Source organism: Centruroides sculpturatus, unplaced genomic scaffold (assembly GCF_000671375.1).
Source record: "Centruroides sculpturatus isolate CEXI.00-Female unplaced genomic scaffold, Cexi_2.0 scaffold468, whole genome shotgun sequence".
In the NCBI taxonomy this organism is placed as follows: Eukaryota; Metazoa; Arthropoda; class Arachnida; order Scorpiones; family Buthidae; genus Centruroides; species Centruroides sculpturatus.
The window spans coordinates 301,769-321,330 of record NW_019384707.1 but is presented as its reverse complement, the minus strand read 5'-3'; the positions used below and the strand labels follow the sequence as shown (position 1 = coordinate 321,330).

Genomic DNA, 19,562 nt, shown 5'->3' with positions numbered 1-19,562 from the left:
TATTTTTAAATACTCAAGTGAGCATCTTTGGACAAAACATCCCCTGAAAATTAGACCTAATGTGTCTTTTGAAGCAAAAATTAACATAAGCCCAGTGTTATTTTTGGGGGAACACAATGTAATAATCAGTATATTAATTAATACTTCCTGCATCATTAACTAATGTATTACATCAGTAGTGCTTTATGAGGTTCTTTAAACATCATTAGTGGTCTACAGGATGTATTATACTGTACATCCCATTTATATCAATGGATAAACTTGTTTTGCTATTAATTCATATATATTTTTTATTCATGTATACATTCTAGGTAAAACACAATCATTTGAACTGTCAAAAAAATGAAAGTTCTGTTTAAAATAAAGATGCAAAAACGTTTGTCTTAAAAAGATATTAAAACTGTTAAAAAGAACAGAGTTAAATAGCATCATAATAAATTTATAGTTATATCTATTTTTCTAATCAAGATTAATTAGATAACAATCAGATTATCTTTCTTGTAGATCAAGATCATTGGAAATACAACATAGTCTCTACATCATATATCATATATATCAAGGGTGGCCAACTTTTGTGTAGATAAGATCTACTTTTTATGTTAAAAATGTGTCAGGATCGACTTGTTTTAGTAGGCATAGTCTAAGTGGCGAGGGAGAGGTATGAAATACATACTATGTTTAGATAGTTAAGAAAAGCACAATTTAATTTAAAACATGAAGAAAAGGTTTTCAACAGAAGAAAAATTGAAACTCAACGTTGTCATTTTCGAGGACCACCACTTCAAAACCAGGAATCACACCTCTTTTCTGAAGTTGGTATTCATTCTCAGTATGAGTCTCTTGAATTACAACTATGTCAATTTCGTTATCCTTAAGGATTCTATGTAAGTATTGGCATTTTGATCGACTAATGCCTTCAATATTAATTTGACATATCTTAAGTTGAGGACCAAGATCTTTGGTACTATGACCCTTAGAAGGGTCTTTGTAATGAGAAGACATAAGTAGTTTAAATAGTTAAAGAAAAAGATGTGTATTGTCCAGGAGATCCTATGGATTATTTGGACGCCAAAAGAGTCATCAATATCCATCAGGATATTGATGACTCTTTTGAGTTCATCAATATCCTGTTGAGTTCATCAATATCCTGTTGAGTTCATCAATATCGCGTTGAGGTCATCAATATCCATCAGGATATTGATGACCTCAACATAAATCGACTTAAATCAAGACACCCTCCTCTTATAAGAGCTAAATCCCTGCATTCCAATAATTTCAACCTCACTGAATCTTGGAAAAGGCTCTGGGCTGATGTCTCTCCGGTGGACAGTCGACAACTTCCTTGTATCACAAAGCGACCACCTGGATTTGAGTTATCCAGAAATCTTTGGAGTGTGTTAAATAGGATTCGGACCAAACATGGGTTGTGCAGGGACAGTCTTTTTAGGTGGGGAAAAGTTGCATCCCCACAGTGTGACTGTGGTGCTGAAAGACAGACTATACATCATATCTTGGAAGATTGTCCAGTAAGATCTTTTTCGGGACAACTGAGTGACTTCTTGATTATGACTGAAAGTGCTTTAAACTATATTTCTAACTTAGATTTACATTTATGATTTGTGTTCTTACTTTTTCTGCTTTCTGTTCTTGTTAACAATTAGATGTGTAGCCATACGCTAAATAAACCACCACTTCACCCTTCCTTTCTCTACCGTGTCCCGACCTACTCTCTCTGTCCCTCTTTCTGCCTTTCTTTTTTTCGGTTTTACGACCTTTAGTCTACATTTCTTATTCCTCCTTTACAATTGTACGCAAATGGATTGCTCATGGACCGACAAAACCGTATCTGAGGGAGGACGCGGAGGTCCGATATCACTACAGTTGCGTTTGCGTGTTACGTTCACGCACTGCGTTCAGTTACAAGTGTAACACATTAAGTGAAGACATCGCGAGCGATCGACCAAAATTGGCTTCGTGATCGACTGGTCGATCGCGATCAACTTGTTGGCCACCCTTGATATATATCATATCAGACTGACGGGTGTTGAATTATAGCAGGTTGTAGGATTATTTGATATGTATGTATGTACAGTACAGTACAGTAAAAAAAACAGTTAGTTCACAAGTTAGGTTTTTATATTAATGAACATGCAACAAACAAGTAGTAACTGACAGTATACATATACTGTAAATCAATCTCTCTCTGTCATATACATTGACAAGTGATAACATGAAAATTTTATATGCATTGGAGAGTGTTGGATTACTGGACATGACAGACTATAGATAATCTACTGTATTCATAATGAATTACATTATTTAAAATTTAGATTGGTGTTTGGATATCCTGAGATATAAATATCAACACATTTGAATTATAACATTTAAAAAAAAAAGTTTTTTGAATAAACTTTTAAAATACATGCATCACCTTCAAGTTATATTTTCACAAATGAATAAAACTTCCTCTTTATTGGTGTTTTAATGAATAAGCATATACTGTTTAATCTAGTGCTTTTGAGTTTCAAAACTTATCTTTGAAATCTATTTGAATTTTGTTGTGGTGACAAATTCAAATACATATGTTCAAATTATTGAAACTTATGAAGAATAGAATTAGCTTATAGCAAAACCAAGTCCTAACATTTCAATTTTTTTATTAAATTTTAATAGCAGCACTTGTTAGTAGTTTTACTGCCTCAAAACGAAAACTATCTTAAAATCATTTTGAAATATTTTTTTATACAGTAAAGCATTTGAATTTAATCTACACATCTGTGTATGGCACACATCATTATAATGCATGTTTCTGTTGTTCTGTTTCATCATAAAATAGTAATAAAAATTATTGGGTTGTTCGGAAAGTAATTTCGTTTTTTTCCACGGAAAAAAAAACAATATTTTTATAATAAATAAATATTTTATTAAATTATATATCAACCATTTTGGTCAAATACCTGTTGTCATCGTTTCTGATAGTAGCATGATTTCACATTCATAAAAGTTTTGATTGTTGCTTACAAAAAACTGATCCAAGTGATTTTTGACATTGTCATTTCAAGTAAATGTCTTACAGTTAAAAAAAATTTGTATAGACCGGAACAAGTAATAATCTGAGTGTGCTCGATCTGGCAAATATGGTTGGTTTGATAGCATGTCCCATCTAAGTTATAACAGTTTCTGATGCGTTAACAAACTTGTGTGAAATTTGACATTAGCATGGTAAAACACTACACCTTGTTTTGTTGATCAATTCTGGTCGCCTTTTCTGTTTGATGATATTACTCAATGGCAGTACACTTTTGAATCAATTGTTAAATTGTCTGGTAAAAGCTCCAAAAAAAAATTTCCTTAAAATCCCACCAAAGAGAGCATCTCTCTTTAAGAACATGTGGAACCCATATATCAAGCTTTGAAAAGAAAACCAATTTGTTTCAAGTAATCATAAACAGTTCAATTTGACAAATTTAATCTCTTAGTGATTTCACGTGTTGTTATTCAGCAGTTTGCTTCAATCAGTACCTTTATTTTGTTTTCATTGGTTTCAACTGGCCATCCAGAACTTGGTGCATCTTCAATATTGAAATTGCCAGAACGAAATTTTGTAAACCAGTTTTGGCACTGTCGTTCTGTCAATACATCTTCTCCGTACACGTCGCACAATTTTTTTCTCACTTGAACAACATTCTTACCTTTTCGATAATAAAATTCGGTAAAAAAGGCCGAAAATGCTGCTTTCGATCTTCCATATTTGATGGGACACAAAAAATAAACATAAAATCTAACAAAATTTTTTACAAATAAGCCTCAAAATGCTAGCTGTCAAAATATATAATGATAATACAATTTAGAATGAAAATGGCGGGAAAAATACAACTAATCTATCTAGTGGTAAAAAAAAATGAAATTACTTTCCGAACAACCCAATAATTTTAAACTTAGCACTTCATATTTATTATGAATAATGATAAATACAGTTTTATTCTTATAGTTTTAAAGCATTAAGTACATTGAATAATTTCCTTCAAGACTTATCTATTAATTTATTTTACTTTTGCAGAGAGATCGCAGTAAGCCACATCATACTTGACATCAATGAAAAATTATCTCGACAGGAAGAATCACATCTAGTCAAAACACTCATCTCCAGTCATTCAGCTCCTAAAAGGAACTAGGGATCACTGCCATTACCATTTGTATAAGATGTGATGACCTGCATTTTACAACTTTGTTTTCATCTAAAAAAAAAAAAAAAAAAAAAATTTGGGATTAGCTACTTCCACTGAATTCCTGCTCATTTTCAACTGCATTTGCTCTCAGTGTGTGCAGCATTTTGAAGCAGAATGCTCACTGTGTCATCATTCTTACAGCCCAAGTGAAAAGTGAGCATTAGTGACAGATATATCTTCTGTACATTTTTTTTTTATCACTTTATAAAATTACAAAGAAATGTACAGCCTTTAACTAAATATTTAAATCAGACTTTTTCTTAAAAAAAGCAAAAAAACAAAAACAAGAGAGGGAGAGCGAGAGAATGATCTTAGTTCAGTTGACACTCACAGAACAAAGAACAAGTTTTACTGTCATCGAGCTTAAACTTTTCTCCTAGTCTTCTTTTAATCATTATTAACTTGTTCTTACCAAAACGAAAATTTTTCCTCTTAGATTTGTTTTTAATTATTGGACCTTTGGAATATCATATGGAATTTTTGAATAAGCTATTTCTGAAACCAGAAGAAATGATGGTGCTACTAATTAATGCTGTTATTGGATAAGAAAGCCAGCTTAAAAATACATAAAGCCAAGTTGCATTGAAAATCTTTTGACAAAAACTGATTAAAATATATTCAGGACTTTATATAATTTCAGCATTGCATCACATAGAGGAGCATTATTAAGTGTTTATAAGATCTTTTTTCCTCCCTCTTTATTTTGTTTACAAAAAAATGGCATGCCCAAAATAGCCATTTGCTAATAATAAATGATATCAGTCCTTTTTAGATAGAATAAACATATACTTTAAACAACTCTGCCTTATGTGCAAACTGACATTTTTTCATCTGTTTGTCATGTAAGATATATTCATTTGATGTGTATCATCATTTCAGAGCTTAAAATGGACACTAAAAAGTGGATACAAGCTTCTCTTTGTGTACTGCCAAATTCCTGGGGATCTGTTACTTCTAAACATTCGAAGATTTGAATCTTAAAAGTTTCTCCGTGATCTTCTGACTTTCTACTTTTCATTTTTTGGTAACACCAATTAATATTTATCTTCTATTTTATTATGAAACTGATGTTTTACTTCCGAAATTTGATTTTTTCCAATCTCTTTCTTACCTGGAAATAATCTAAAAGATTGGGGAAAATATTACTAATTGAGAAAAATTTGCCAAGAGATTGAGAAATTTACAGAAAGAAAAGAGTGAAGAAATTACCCACTCAAATAGAGAAAAGAAAAAAAATTATTGATGTATGTGCAGACTGTGCATCATTCTAAACCGATATCTCTAGTTTTATAACATGATCATGATATTTTTTAACCTGAGTAGAAATTTTTATAAGAAATATTTAATTCTTTCAATCAGAATTCCTTTTACGCAATCAAATTCTTGTTTTGTTTTGCTACAAAATTGAGAAATATTTTATGCTTAGATATACAATTCTTTTTTACTGTAGAGAATGGTTTGAGTACAGATTTATCAAGAGACTTTGTGTAAATTGCAGGATGAAATGTAAAGATTAAGAATAATTTTTTTAGCACACTTTGTTCTGATGTAGCTAATTATTTTTCTCCCAGATTAACAATACTTTATCATATAACAAAGGTGCTTATTTCTGCCTTAAAATATGCATTTATTTTTAAATTTGTTTAAGTCGTCTGACTGTATTAGTATTGCATATATACTTTATAAATATATTTTACAGTTCACATTGAATTGTAAAGTGTGATTCGGTCATGATAAACTGTTATAAAACTTGAGATAAAAACACTATAGACAATACTTATTTATATAAAGACAGGAAACTGTAGTAATTGTTCTCTGTCACATTTTTAATAATTCCTGTTTAGGATAGAAATCTGATGTGTAACGTCAATGGAACAATATCCATACAAGCCCAGATTTAAAAAAAGACGCCAAAAATCTTTCGTGGATCTTTTGGCAATCCAGTAATGGTTGGAAAAACTCCTCCCATTGCATGGGCATGTCAAAATGTGGCAGCTATTTTAATCTTGTGTCATCCTACTGGATACTCCAGTAGACATGCCTCGTAGTTTCAAAAAAAAAAAAAAAAAAAAAGATATGTCATTGTATGAAACAATTTTTAGTTTGTCTCTCCAATGTTTGTCATTTGTATGCCTTTGATGATATAAATAACTGCTCATTATGGAAGAGAAATATACAGGATATCATTGAATTTTAGGAGTACATAATTTACTGTATTTTTTGTTTATATTTTAGCATAATTTGCTTACGCAGATCTACATTTCAATTGTAAGAAATTCTCCATATGGAAAATTAATGAATTCCTGTAATTTCTTTCCTCATTTTGATGTTTAATAGGTACTTTACAAGGAAGATCTGTTTCCATTCCAAATGATATTTTATTACATCATGTGTTTTAGACATTTTATTGGAATGGTTGCAGATGTTAGAAGTGACATTCTGCAAGAAGAGAATTTAGGGTTTAAAGATTTTTCTTCCCTTTTAAATTATTTATACCTTTCCTTATGTGTAAACCAAATTGCATATTATTGGTGACCTTAAAGTGCAGGTAAATTAATGAATAATTTAAGTTTTTTATATACAAATCTAGTCGTATCTTTTAAATCAAAATGTTAACAGTAAAAAAATAAACAGCTTTTTTGAAATTTATTTATATACAATAATTTTAAAATATTAAACAAAAAAAAAAAGAGAGAGTGAACAATTAGAATCTTAGAGAAGCAGGCATACCACATTTACTTCATGCTTCTGCTTTGAACAGAAAAAAAAAATGCTTAAAGCATGTTGTCCACAGTACACATGCCTATCCGAAGGGGCCTCATTTTTCTCTACCCGTGACTTTTTACTGTTTAAAAAAATTGCTCTACGGTGAGCTCTTCCCCCTTTGATAAGTTTAAATAAAAACTTTTAAGAATAAATGATAAGAATGTTGACATTTTAAGATCACTGAATGTGCTTGTCATTTTTAAAGAATGAAATAATAATAATAATAAAATTTACTTTATAATTTATTATTTATTTTTAAAAAACAAAAACAAAACAAAAAAAAAATGCTTAAAAATTTATTAATTTTGGACCTTCCAACAGCAAGAAGATTTATGTTCTTATGTAAACAATATAATTTTCCTCATGATTGGAAAAAAGCCGTCCCCAAAGACTATTGTAGCATGCCAAAATTAATGAGGTAATCAAGTGTATATATACATATTTATAAATTATATTCTTTGCTAATTGATTTATTTGTACCTTTTAATTAATTAATTTTAATTAATTTTATTTGTCTTCCNGTTCGAAGAATCGGGAGATCACGCGTGACCTGTTCGTGATGCAGCTCTGAACACACACATCTTACATTAAATGTTAGCCATTTGCTTTAAGTAACGAACGTGGAAGGATCAAGTGGACATTAAGGAAGTCATAAGTACATTATATCTCGCCTTCTATGCGATATTGATGAAAATATAAAAGTGTGTGTGTACACATGTACGCGTATATAACACATACACACTCGTATAACGTGCTTCTATAAATATATATATATATTAAAAAAAAAGTAAAGGTAGTTTTTATCTAGTTTTGTTGGAAAATTTTAAAATTTGTTTCTTAGTAAAGCCGATAATGCCCTCATGTAATTGGAATGACTATCGGGTTGGGATATAACAATATAAAGAAAAAAAAAAGTTGCATTGCAACCAGACCAATTCGATGCTACTGTATGTATGTCGGTGCGTGTGCATGTGATGTGTTTTGTGTTACCTGCCATTTGTACCCCATTGCCAAAATAAAAACAGATTCTTGCCTTTTAATAATTTGTGTTGTTTTCTTGCAGTCAATCTATTGATAGAAATTAATGATTCGTGCCCACCATATAAGTGGTACAACATGGTTGGTGGTGGGTTCGCGCCTCTCCAACGGGCTAATCGCGTGTTTTTTCATGTGCCTAACACCTAAATAGGGTCCGTTTTCACATAGAAGGTAGATTGCCCATGTCTACTTTCCATTAGTCAAATTAAGAATGATTCATTAAAGAGATAATGTATTATTTATTACTCGACGAAGATAATGCTGAGATTTAAAAATAAAATAGTTTTATTATCCACAACACACATTTTTATACAGAAGATCAGCACATTTTTTTTTTTAAAAAAAAAAAAAAAGATTAAACAGAAAAACTGGCTTGTAGTCCATTATTGTTATGGTTAAAATTCCCAAAAACTCTAGGCAGTCAGCCATGTGTTAGAATTTAGTTTGAGTCAAATCACAAAATACAAACATTTCACCAATCAACGCATGGATTTGTAGAAAGACACTCGCTTTCCCTGGTTCGAATCCTGTTGGCTAGAAACAACATGGCACCTCAGTTTCGTTATCGAGTAGTGCCATTGTCTTATAAATTTAAATTCTCGCTTTGAAAGTAACAACTAAGGTCGCGACGAATATTCTCTACGTGCAGTCCAGTTTCTGGGAGGTGCTCTCCTGTGTGGTAACTCCCAGTCACTGTAATGACGTTCTTGTGTAAGAGGGTGTGCCCACGATGAGGGTCGTAATTGATAGGGTGGATTCGGCTGCTCGTGATAAATTGCAATCCTATCCCGCGATGCTCTTTGCGGTGCAAGTTGGGGGCGAGAATGCCAAACCGTATCGGCTTCTTCGTCGTGTATGTAAGCTGCATTTGCATAATCTCCTCTACTTCTGTAACGGTACGGATGAAGGTAGTGTCGAAACATTTCCACTGCTAGCTGTTGTCTTGGTAAATCTTCGCTAGGAGATTTCCAGCTGCCATCACTGCTTTCCTCACCACTTGTTCCTAAACCCAGGTCTTTATCCTGAGAATCTGCCATGGCTTTGCGTTCTTCCATTTCTGTTGGAGAAGTGTAAGAAGGACGAGGTATACAGACATTTTCAGCTGTGGTTGTTTCCTTCTTACCCTCTTCGCTAGTGGAAATAATGTAAGGAGCCGTGATCTGTTTAGTAGTTTTCTTTACCTTCCTTCTGCAGCATGTGTCCGATAATGATAGTAGCACAGGGAGCAACAAAATTCCATGAAGAGCACCAAATAATATAACTAAGAATACAGTTTTAAAGAAGGTGAGAAATATATAAGAAGGGGCAAAAGCTAAGGCAATGACACCCAATATAGTAGAGATACTTCCCTGAAAAATGGGTAGTCCCAAAGAGTGTAAGGCACTCTTCACTCTCTCATCTGGCGCTGTGTTTTCTGATGAAAAATAAGCGTAAGATATGTGAGCAGAAAAATCAACAGAGAATCCAATACACATTATTAGATTAATCATAGATATTGAATCCAGATTGACTCCCCATAGAGTCATGTATCCAATGACGCCGACTTCTATAGATATAATGGAAAATGCTACCCACACCGCACAATTGACATTAGGTATGAACACCAAAGAAATTACCATCATCACTGCCACAGCCACGCATATTGATTGAATAGAAGTCTCTCTAACGAGTATAAATTGATCAAAATATATGAAATATTGTTGAAAAACCGTTACGGGGAATGGGAAACTATCGGCAATATTACGTAATGCCACCACCATGTCTTTCTCCACATTGGCATTAAGTATATCAACAGCTTGAATGATAAACCTGCTTCCAGTAATTGCTGTCATATCATTATTAAATACCACATCCTGCTCGAAATAATCTGCAGTGGGGAAGCGAAAGAAAACCTCTCTTAGGCATCTAATGAAATCCACATTGTTAGTTAGATTGAAACCCTTCAGGAAAAGAGAAGTCCTCTTGTCGCTGGCAAATTTTAAAAATCCTCTGAGCCACGATTCGGTTAAAGAGCTATCGGCAACGTATGGGCTGGCTTCGAATCTCTGCAGCATGGACTCAATGACACTCTGAGTTTCGGGATTAGAATAATCTAGTGTTGCGTTCACAATGACCTGGATGCGATAGGCATACTTACGAAAATATTTATCTTCAAGATCGTAGAATGTTACGGAGTACGAATCGCTTCTTGAAAGTTTATGCCTTTCTAGACCTTCTCTAACTTGCAAGCATCCCCATATTCCTACTCCAAGATACGCTGCGAAGATGATCACAACTAGGATCTTAACTGGCATTCTACCGAGAAAATCTCCCATAAAATCACGAAAAAACACCATCAAGGCATGTTCTTTGTTGTCTTCTAGATTTGTCGGATCTTCGGAATTTCTTCCACCAGTGCAAAATAGTCGGAAGAGAATGTTTCGATTTTCTGAAAGAGGGAAAAAAATATTTTGAATACGAAAATAATTTAATTTTTTTATTTATCGTGTTACGTCACAGATTCCACTTGTGATATCACAGAACTAAGATATCCTGTTTTAATCCTATCTAACCCGTAATCACCTAACATTGGTGATTTTTTGCGCGAACCCACGATTGGATTTTCATACCATCATGGGTTCGGCCGTGCCCACATTAGGAATAACGGGATATTGAGGAAGGAGGCCCGACATATCCAGGACAGACCGCCTATGAAAAATTCTCGTGGTTTTTCGACCATTCGGATTCGATCCCGGATTCCCCAGAGCGGTAGGTTGACGCCTTTTACCGTTTCGGCCATCCGGTTCACTTTAAATGGGTATAGAAGGAGACCCAACCCATAGTATTCATGAAGAATTATGAGAATGCGGATGGAAATCGAACCGAAACCGCATATAGCGACTGTCTTACTGAATTTTCTCTTCAAATTTGCATCGGATAATTGAGAGGCATAAATATTTTAAGCCTCATAATGCAATTCGTATCTTCTGACATAAAATCGGCAATTTTAATTTATTTTATTTTTTCTGATTGGATTGCCAAAAATAGCAGATTACGATCATTCATTCACAAAATAAATCCGCTTCCTCCTCGACCTACTTTCAATCAAATTCTTGTTCTAAGTTCGATTCTAGTTGCTATTTCTAATTATAGAATGAAACCTGAAGGTATGCGGTTTATATATTTATATATATAAATTCTTTATATTTTACTGATTAATAAAATACTTCAACAGATATTGTATTTCAGTATCTGTGATAAATTCACACTTGGAATCCATTTTAAAACATTTAACTTACTGGCTAACGATTTAGGTACAGCGGGCAGACAGACAAACGAGTGAATATTCTTTTTTTCTCTATATCCACCGAAAGCCAGACATCCTCCAAAAAATGTCAAGTGGAAGGCATACGTAAACAGTACAGCCATTGCTGTATATATACAAAATATTCGTACACTAGGGAAAGGTGTTATGGCTCCGATACAAAAGGATATAAAATTAGTTAAGGAAGTGATAGTGACTGATACTGCTGCTTCTGAATAAGTTTTAGCCATTCTGTCTTCAACGCTGCTTGTTGGGTCAGTCTGTCTCCATGCTGCTAGCAGTAAAAAAGTATCGTCCATGCCGATACCTAAACAAAAAGAAAACAATTAACGTAAAAAGTCATTTAAAATGATTTAAAACAATTAATTTTGTATTGTTCCTATATAATTAAAGGTAAATTCGATATCATAATAGGCAATCACAAATACTTTCGAGTGTCAAAACTAAATACCAGGAATACAATAACATTAATTTCATTCAAATATTTACAATTTTCTAGTGTTTAAAACCTTATATTGTTACTTCTGTAATTAAATTTCGATCTCTATTGTGACATCACAATGAAGTGATTTAAAATCAAATATTTTCTCCCTTTGTCAGTGTTTGCTACGTCACATTACACGCCAATAATTGTTAAGAATACCGTAACGTTAATTTTCACCGTGTGACATCAAACAAGCGATAGTGAATAGATGACGTTTTAAGTCATGTGTGATGTAAGAAGAAGAAAACAAAAAAAAAAAAAAAAAACTTTTACAAAAGGAATTTAAACGTGATAGATAAGGGAATTTTTAAAGGAAAAATCTTTAAGAAAAAGATATTTATCAGTAAGAGACGAAAAATCTTACTTGTTTCTTATTGAAAAATACCTTAAGGGCGTAGACAGTAAAAGAGGACAAGACGTCAAAGAACTTCGATATTGATGAAAATATAAAAGTGTGTGTGTACACATGTACGCGTATATAACACATACACACTCGTATAACGTGCTTCTATAAATATATATATTCGTATATATTATTTGTTAAACTATTTTTAACGTAATAAAAAGTTATCGATTTAATATTAACGCATACTACATTACTGTGTAATAATAAAATAGGTCATACATTATAAAGAATCGTTTGTTACGCTATGAACTTAGTACGTATAATTTTCATTTTAGAGGAAAGTAAATTAAAATTAAGTAAATAATATCCATCTAAACTAGCTGATAATTAAATTTTTTATGTATATATATTATTATTATATTATACAGGGAAAATAATATATATGTGTGTGTGTGAATCAGAATGTTTGAATGTATCATTGACCCCAATGTCTATAGAGCAAAACGGATGGAGTAGGAAAGTGTTAAAGTGTTATCGATAATATCTTAAAATTATCTAATGTTAAATCTTTAAAAAAAAAAATATATATATATATATAAAAGTATAANAGCTTATAGCAAAATTTAAGCGTGTAACGCGTCACATTATCGTCAGACGTCATCCGTGACTCCGAAGTGTAAAATTACGACCGTCGCTTTTGTTAACTGTAAATTACACTTCGCCTATTATGTCATCATTCAGCTCGGTTATCTCGCTCGATTACGTCACACAGAGACTCGCCGCTTAAAACAAAACAATCGCTTTTATAATCATTTTCTTTTAAAACGTAATCAGTGACGTCAAATTTTTTACAGCTAGAAGTTGCGGCCGAAGTTTTCATCCTTAAAACGTGAACGTCGAACGTCGAGCGCCGCTCGACGTTCGACGTTCACGTTTTAAGGATGAAAACTTCGGCCGCAACTTCTAGCTGTAAAAAATTTGACGTCACTGATTACGTTTTAAAAGAAAATGATTATAAAAGCGATTGTTTTGTTTTAAGCGGCGAGTCTCTGTGTGACGTAATCGAGCGAGATAACCGAGCTGAATGATGACATAATAGGCGAAGTGTAATTTACAGTTAACAAAAGCGACGGTCGTAATTTTACACTTCGGAGTCACGGATGACGTCTGACGATAATGTGACGCGTTACACGCTTAAATTTTGCTATAAGCTGGCGTGTTTAATTGGACAATTGCCACTTGGCTCCCTGTTTTTATAATTATAAACATTTGTTCGTTAATTATAAGATTAACGAATAATTTTTCGTCTAATTCGAATACGCGACGTAACGATAAGAGATGCATTGTGATATTTCATCGCGGGCCTGTTATTTTTAATACGTCACAGTAATCTTTTATACGTGACGTCACAAACGAAGAAACTTTACTTCCTAGAATGTCGGAAACTAAATCCGAAAATAACATTATAATGCCACTATTAGTAAGAATTCATGTACAAGCGTAATTTGTGTGCACGCGAAAACACTAGCCCACGATGTCACCTGACCTAGGTTACGAGGTCAAGTCAATTCGCCGAATGAGAAGAGACAAGCAAATAATATCGAAATTAATAAAAGTTTATCGGGGGTATTTATCTATGACGTCGTAGTTACGCTGGTATAATCATGCGGCACTTTATGCTATTTATACGTATAACTTCCGCTTTCGTCTTTAAGTAGTGGACTCGGCGAAATTTTTAAGAGAAGAGATGAACTTTTGACCTCGCCAAACCATACCAAATATTGCCAATAAACACATACGAAAACCTCCCCTATATGCAGCAGAACAGGAAGTCTAGTGTATGCATTTGGTGACAAAAGTAGGCATTTTAAGGGAACTGTCATCGTTTATAAACTTTCTACTTTCCTGTATCCGTTTTGTCCCCGTTTTGGCTCGATAAATTCTTTCTTCTACAACCTTCTGATGATGTTTCCTGGTCTGATATTTATTTTTAAAGATTTTCGATAACCAAATCTTTCAGGTTCGGGGTTTAAGATCCTGCTTTACGCACATTACATCGCGTGTAGTTGCGTGTGTCTGCCCTGTCACGGATAACAGATAAGGTTCTTAACAAAATTGACATATCGCTAATTTAATATGTACCACGAGCCTCATTAATTTTATCTAGTTTTATGAGTTGCTCATTGTTCGATATTTTCTCGATTTAAATGGACAATGCAAGTCCGTATTCTGTCCCGTTTACACAGATCACCATGCGTCGGATCGGTAACGAATACCCTCTTCACGGTTCGAAGAATCGGGAGATCACGCGTGACCTGTTCGTGATGCAGCTCTGAACACACACATCTTACATTAAATGTTAGCCATTTGCTTTAAGTAACGAACGTGGAAGGATCAAGTGGACATTAAGGAAGTCATAAGTACATTATATCTCGCCTTCTATGCGTTGCCCCCTTTCAGACGGTCGATCAAACAGTTTCGATCGTCACGTGGGTCGCTCCCAGTAGAAAATTCTGATGGTTAGATATATTTAGAAAGATCTTCGTGACTATATCGGTTCTATCTCGAAAGGACACACGCCTGGCCCAGTTATAGAACTGCAATGTTTTGTTTCCGACCCTTGAGAACTGGTGCATCAAGAGTACTCGAAGAGCGTGTATTTCCTCTTGTTTCTCATAATTGTTAGGTGAGAAATTAGATCGCAATGACTGAAAGTTCCAGGAAACAGAATTTCAAAACCAGGTAAAACCATGATAATGAGACCAGCACCAAGTACCCAGTGACCTGGCGCCTTAGGAACCTAAAAAACAGTTCGACCCTTATGCATTTTTCCTAAAGAAAGTTTTAATAATTATAAAAATGCCGATTTTTAAACTTAATTATCACCTGTTAAATACCAAACTGGAGTTTATAAGTGTGGACCGGTTTTAGAGTTGTATCGAATAACTTCATCGCTGTATAACCTGTTGCAATTGCAACGGTGGCTTGTTTTTTTTTTCTTTAAATTATAAAATCAACCAGCTGAACCAAATTTAGCTACTTGCAGGAACCATCGAAAGCTTTGTTACGTGAAAAACCCAAGCGAGAACTCTTGAAAGATCTACTTTTGCATTTGGAATCTTTATTGAAAGTGAAATTTTTTTAATGAACACCCTTCTAAAGTCTAGACAAATTAAAACCGTGGTTCAAATATAGGTAAATCTATATTCTTTTTTATTATTTATCCGGGGTCACACGTGCAGGAAACATCTTTCATTCCTCGGCTGTCTTGACTTTCCTGAAGATGGTGCTTCAGGACACATGTGCACCACTTCCCTCTGCATGGTCTCATTTTATAGAATAGCTTACGATCAATTATCAGCTTTATTTTTTCGGTGAATGAACTATTCTTATTGTTAAAACTTTTTAGTGAAAGTTTGTACCACGTTCGAACATCGTATTTAATATAATGTACATTTTATGAACCAAACTGGTTTCTATACTACTTTTTAGTCAATAAAGGAAAAAAAAACTATAATGTATAAATTCGGAAATGCACGAAAATGAACTTACCTAGCATCAGGAAAGGCGCTGCCAAATTAATTCCAATAAATTCCAACCCACAATAGGCGATGAGACCAAAAGCAGCACCGACAGCAATTGTAGAGGAAACACAACCCAATACACCAATCCAAGGTTTGCTCCTAACACAATCGGCCATGGTGCAAGTTATCAAAGAGAAGATCAACATAACGGCTACAGTTAAACTAAAAAATGGCACCACACTTTGAGTATTTCTCTCCAGTTCCTCCGTTAGAGTTTTCGACACGAACATAGCCACTTCTATTCTGTCAAATTCCAAAGATTCTACCATTTCTAAGAATGCTGCTTCCCATGCTGCTGCTCTTCTTTCCGATCTTGGCGTGCTGGTATCCAGGTAGTACATTAAATTAATAGCGAAAGCAGACTTGACGTAACCATTATCGTCCACGTCCACTCCGCCTATGTTACCAGCAAAGAAATAAGTTTTGTATGTCTCGTCGTTGGTCATCAGAGGGTACTTCAGCAGCAGAGTGCGGTTTTCGACCTCACTTATCCTACCAGCGATCTCTAGTATACCATTTTCGAAACATTTTCCATTCTGTTTGGCACATGTTTGCTTGTAATGCCATTCTTCGTCGTCCCAGTACACGCTCATATTTTGTATAAGATCGTCCAGTTCGAGGACTTCCTCGAAAACCGAATTCCTTAGCATCGTCCCACCGTCTTTAGCAACGGCTATGACCCTCCCAAATTTGCCAGGGCGCGTCATGCGACTGAGGTCGAAATTGAGGGAAGAGTTCATAGGGAACAGATTCTCGACCACTCTTCTTTCGTCTTTGGATCTCCCGTTAGTTGGGGTAAAGAGGTACTCGGGATCATCCTCGTAATGGATCCTTTGCAATCCTGAAGCAAATATCCCAGCGAGGAGTAGAGGAACCACAACGAAATAACCAGGTTCACAACCTACTGTTTTTCCTAACTTATAAAATATCCTTGATACGAAACGATCCACGCAATCCCAGGACATGATTATATACAATTCGATTCAGGATCAAATCTGTTGTGGCATCACGTACTCGTCCATTGGCACAGAAAGTTGAGCACACCAAAAAAAAGAACCCCCCTTCCTACGTACCAGTTATGATATCTGACTTTGGAATTTTTTTCCCCTTTTTTTTCTTCTACTAGAGGTTAATCACTTGGGTAACAATCGATTTTGTTGCTGTGGTAACATCTTGCGATTATCTAACACAGTATCGAAGAATAGGTAAAACGCGTAATTCATTAATAGTAAAATATCTTCTATGTCACTAAGAAGGCAACGTTTATACCTTACGTGATGTTTCGATGGTTCGTTGAACTTCGTCAGACGAAACAGCTTCACTCATAAAAGTTACCGTAACTTCGTTATTCTTAAACTTAGTGGACAAACCAATAGTTGTATCTATACCGCGTAACATAATACAGTACACAGAAAATTGTAGCAAAAAGTAATATCGTTACTCTACACTCTTAACATTTTTGTACGAATGAAAACACACGAATAGTCTCTCTCATAGCTCGAGTTGTACGATTAAAATGCGTTACGTCACCGATTGTACACACGCTATTGGTTAAAGGAAGAACGGTCCTCGAGCGTTCAAGAACTTCTCGACTTTGCGGAAGTCGACTTCGCCTGTTCCCCTTTTACAACTGTAGCGGTAACTTGTCGCGACGACACAAAACTAGGGTAACATCAGCGAGTGACGTCATCTGGCCGAAACCAGTCTAAGATGTCCCTTCTTCCTGAATGGACCAGTAAGATAGTAGTTTTCTGTGCTTTTCGCTGCTGACCGTTGCCTTTAGGTATTTTGTGACCTGGTCGATTCACTGAATGTCGTTTCCAGGGGAGGATATGCTTGCGCGTGCAATGAAAATGCAAACACCCTACACTCGTTACATTGAACTGTGTGAAAGGAAGAAAGGTGTAGGCGTTGTTTTTCTGTGCTAACTTTTTTACATAGGTAAATCTTACTTAAGAAAGTTGAACATAAGTAGCGGATATACGTAAAACTCTATTAATAAAACTGACAATAGAGAACACACACACAAATTGATAGAACACCAAAATTGGCCGTGAATCCTATGACCTTTTTGATTCTCCACAATACAGGATTTATAATAATTATCATTATATTCTTTATTATTTTGTTGATGAACTTGCAGCTGCAGATGTTTATAGTTATGCTTCCAGCTGAATTGCATACAAAACAGGCAATACAAGATTATTTATACGGTATTTTGAAACAATATAAATGACAAAGGACACTACGAAGAGATTACTAAACCATACATAATCTTATATATAAACTATTCTTTATTGAAGATCATTAATACAGTTGTGTAAGCTGCCATGCCCTTAGACGTATAATAGATACAGTATACCATAATTATACCATTGCTATAGATAGAATGGCAATTATACTTCCCTTACCTGTTGCAGTTTTTAGATGAACTGCAAAATTATAAAGATTAATACCTCTAACATGAACTAGAACTTGTAGAAACTATAATTTCATCTATAATTCTTCGCCATACTTCAAGATTTGTGAATCATTTTGCCCATTTTCATTATAGATAACGTGATACACTCATATAATATAGATCCTGCCGTAAATCATATTTAAGATGTAACAATACAGTATTGTTACACGCTTCTTATAGATGATTTATATTACAAATTGTTATATGTCTCTATATATTGTAAATCGTCACACACACACACCTCCCTATATGATGTAACAATATAATATTGTTACATCTAATAGGGGCAAGCGTATAGTCAACTGGAATTATTTTCCTTTTCGCTTATCTACATCAGTTAAATTTAATTAAGTAATTATATTTGTTATTAATTAAAATTAAATTCCGATTATCTAGATCTCAATTGAACACTCACCCAAACTAAATTTAAAAATATTCTTACAGAGGAGTTGTTTGATTGGATGGTTTTGCCAATTTCATCAATTAACCAGCAAGTAATTATTTAATAAGTGCAGTAATTGGTCGATTTAAATTATTTAAAAACATTTAAAAATTCAAAAATAGAAATATTTAATTAAAAAAAATATTATAACTAGCTCAACTATGCCATCATTTTTAAATACAGTAGACAAGTGACGTTATTCACCAGACACGTAGAAAATCTAAATACAATTTTAGTGAAAGTATTGATTTATACGTAAAATAATAATTGTAATATCAATATATTTTTCCCCAGATATACATTATAAGTCGTATAATATAAAAATCAATGGGGTATAGTTTAGATAGAAGACCGTTATAAACGTGTACAGAGAAGTCGGGATTGTCTCGTGTGAAACGGTCTGTTGCTGTGAAATTAATTTAACGAGATGAAAAAAAATGTACGTATATATTAATTAAAATTAGTAAAAAACAAAAAAAAATCTCGATTTTATAGGCGAAATATATAAAAATAAAATATAAATAAAGTTTTAATATTGGCGGAATTGTAAATGCATTAGAACACTTCCCAGTATATAACTCATGAACCGTAAAGTGTGATCTACATTCTTCTTAAAGATTATCTTATCAGGATGTACAAAATAAACGGAACTAAGAAAATTTATTGACTTATACGTTTTGTTTTGAATATGTACAGTACAGTACAAGTTTATTGCTTCGTTAAAATAACACATTTATTATTATTATTATTATTTAAAATTAACAACACAAGAACACTCTTACGAGTCGCAGAATTTAATGATTTTTTTTTTATAGTTATAGGATATAAAACAAGATAAATTTAATTATAAAAAATTTAAACAAGTTTTCAATAATTCTAATTAATAATTTTTTAAAAATATATATATA

General features: G+C 33.6%; 2 protein-coding genes across 2 annotated transcripts in view; one reads left to right on the top strand and one right to left on the bottom strand.

The window, feature by feature from the left end:
* Window positions 1-7,515, top strand: part of LOC111627695 — a 170,783-nt gene extending 163,268 nt beyond the window's left edge. Inside the window, exon 29 of the mRNA XM_023371312.1 lies at window positions 4,061-7,515. Within this exon, the coding sequence (XP_023227080.1) occupies window positions 4,061-4,090 (30 nt within the window). The 3' untranslated portion in view covers window positions 4,091-7,515. The remainder of the gene's footprint in view (window positions 1-4,060) is intronic.
* Window positions 7,516-8,346: 831 nt separating this feature from the next.
* Window positions 8,347-16,716, bottom strand: LOC111627707 (patched domain-containing protein 3-like). Its single transcript, XM_023371334.1, has 3 exons — window positions 15,720-16,716; window positions 11,312-11,644; window positions 8,347-10,461 (listed from the first exon to the last, which is right to left on the bottom strand). Exons 1-3 carry the CDS (start codon window positions 16,714-16,716, stop codon window positions 8,651-8,653), a joined length of 3,141 nt encoding a protein of 1,046 aa, XP_023227102.1. The 3' UTR covers window positions 8,347-8,650.
* Window positions 16,717-19,562: the final 2,846 nt, after the last annotated feature.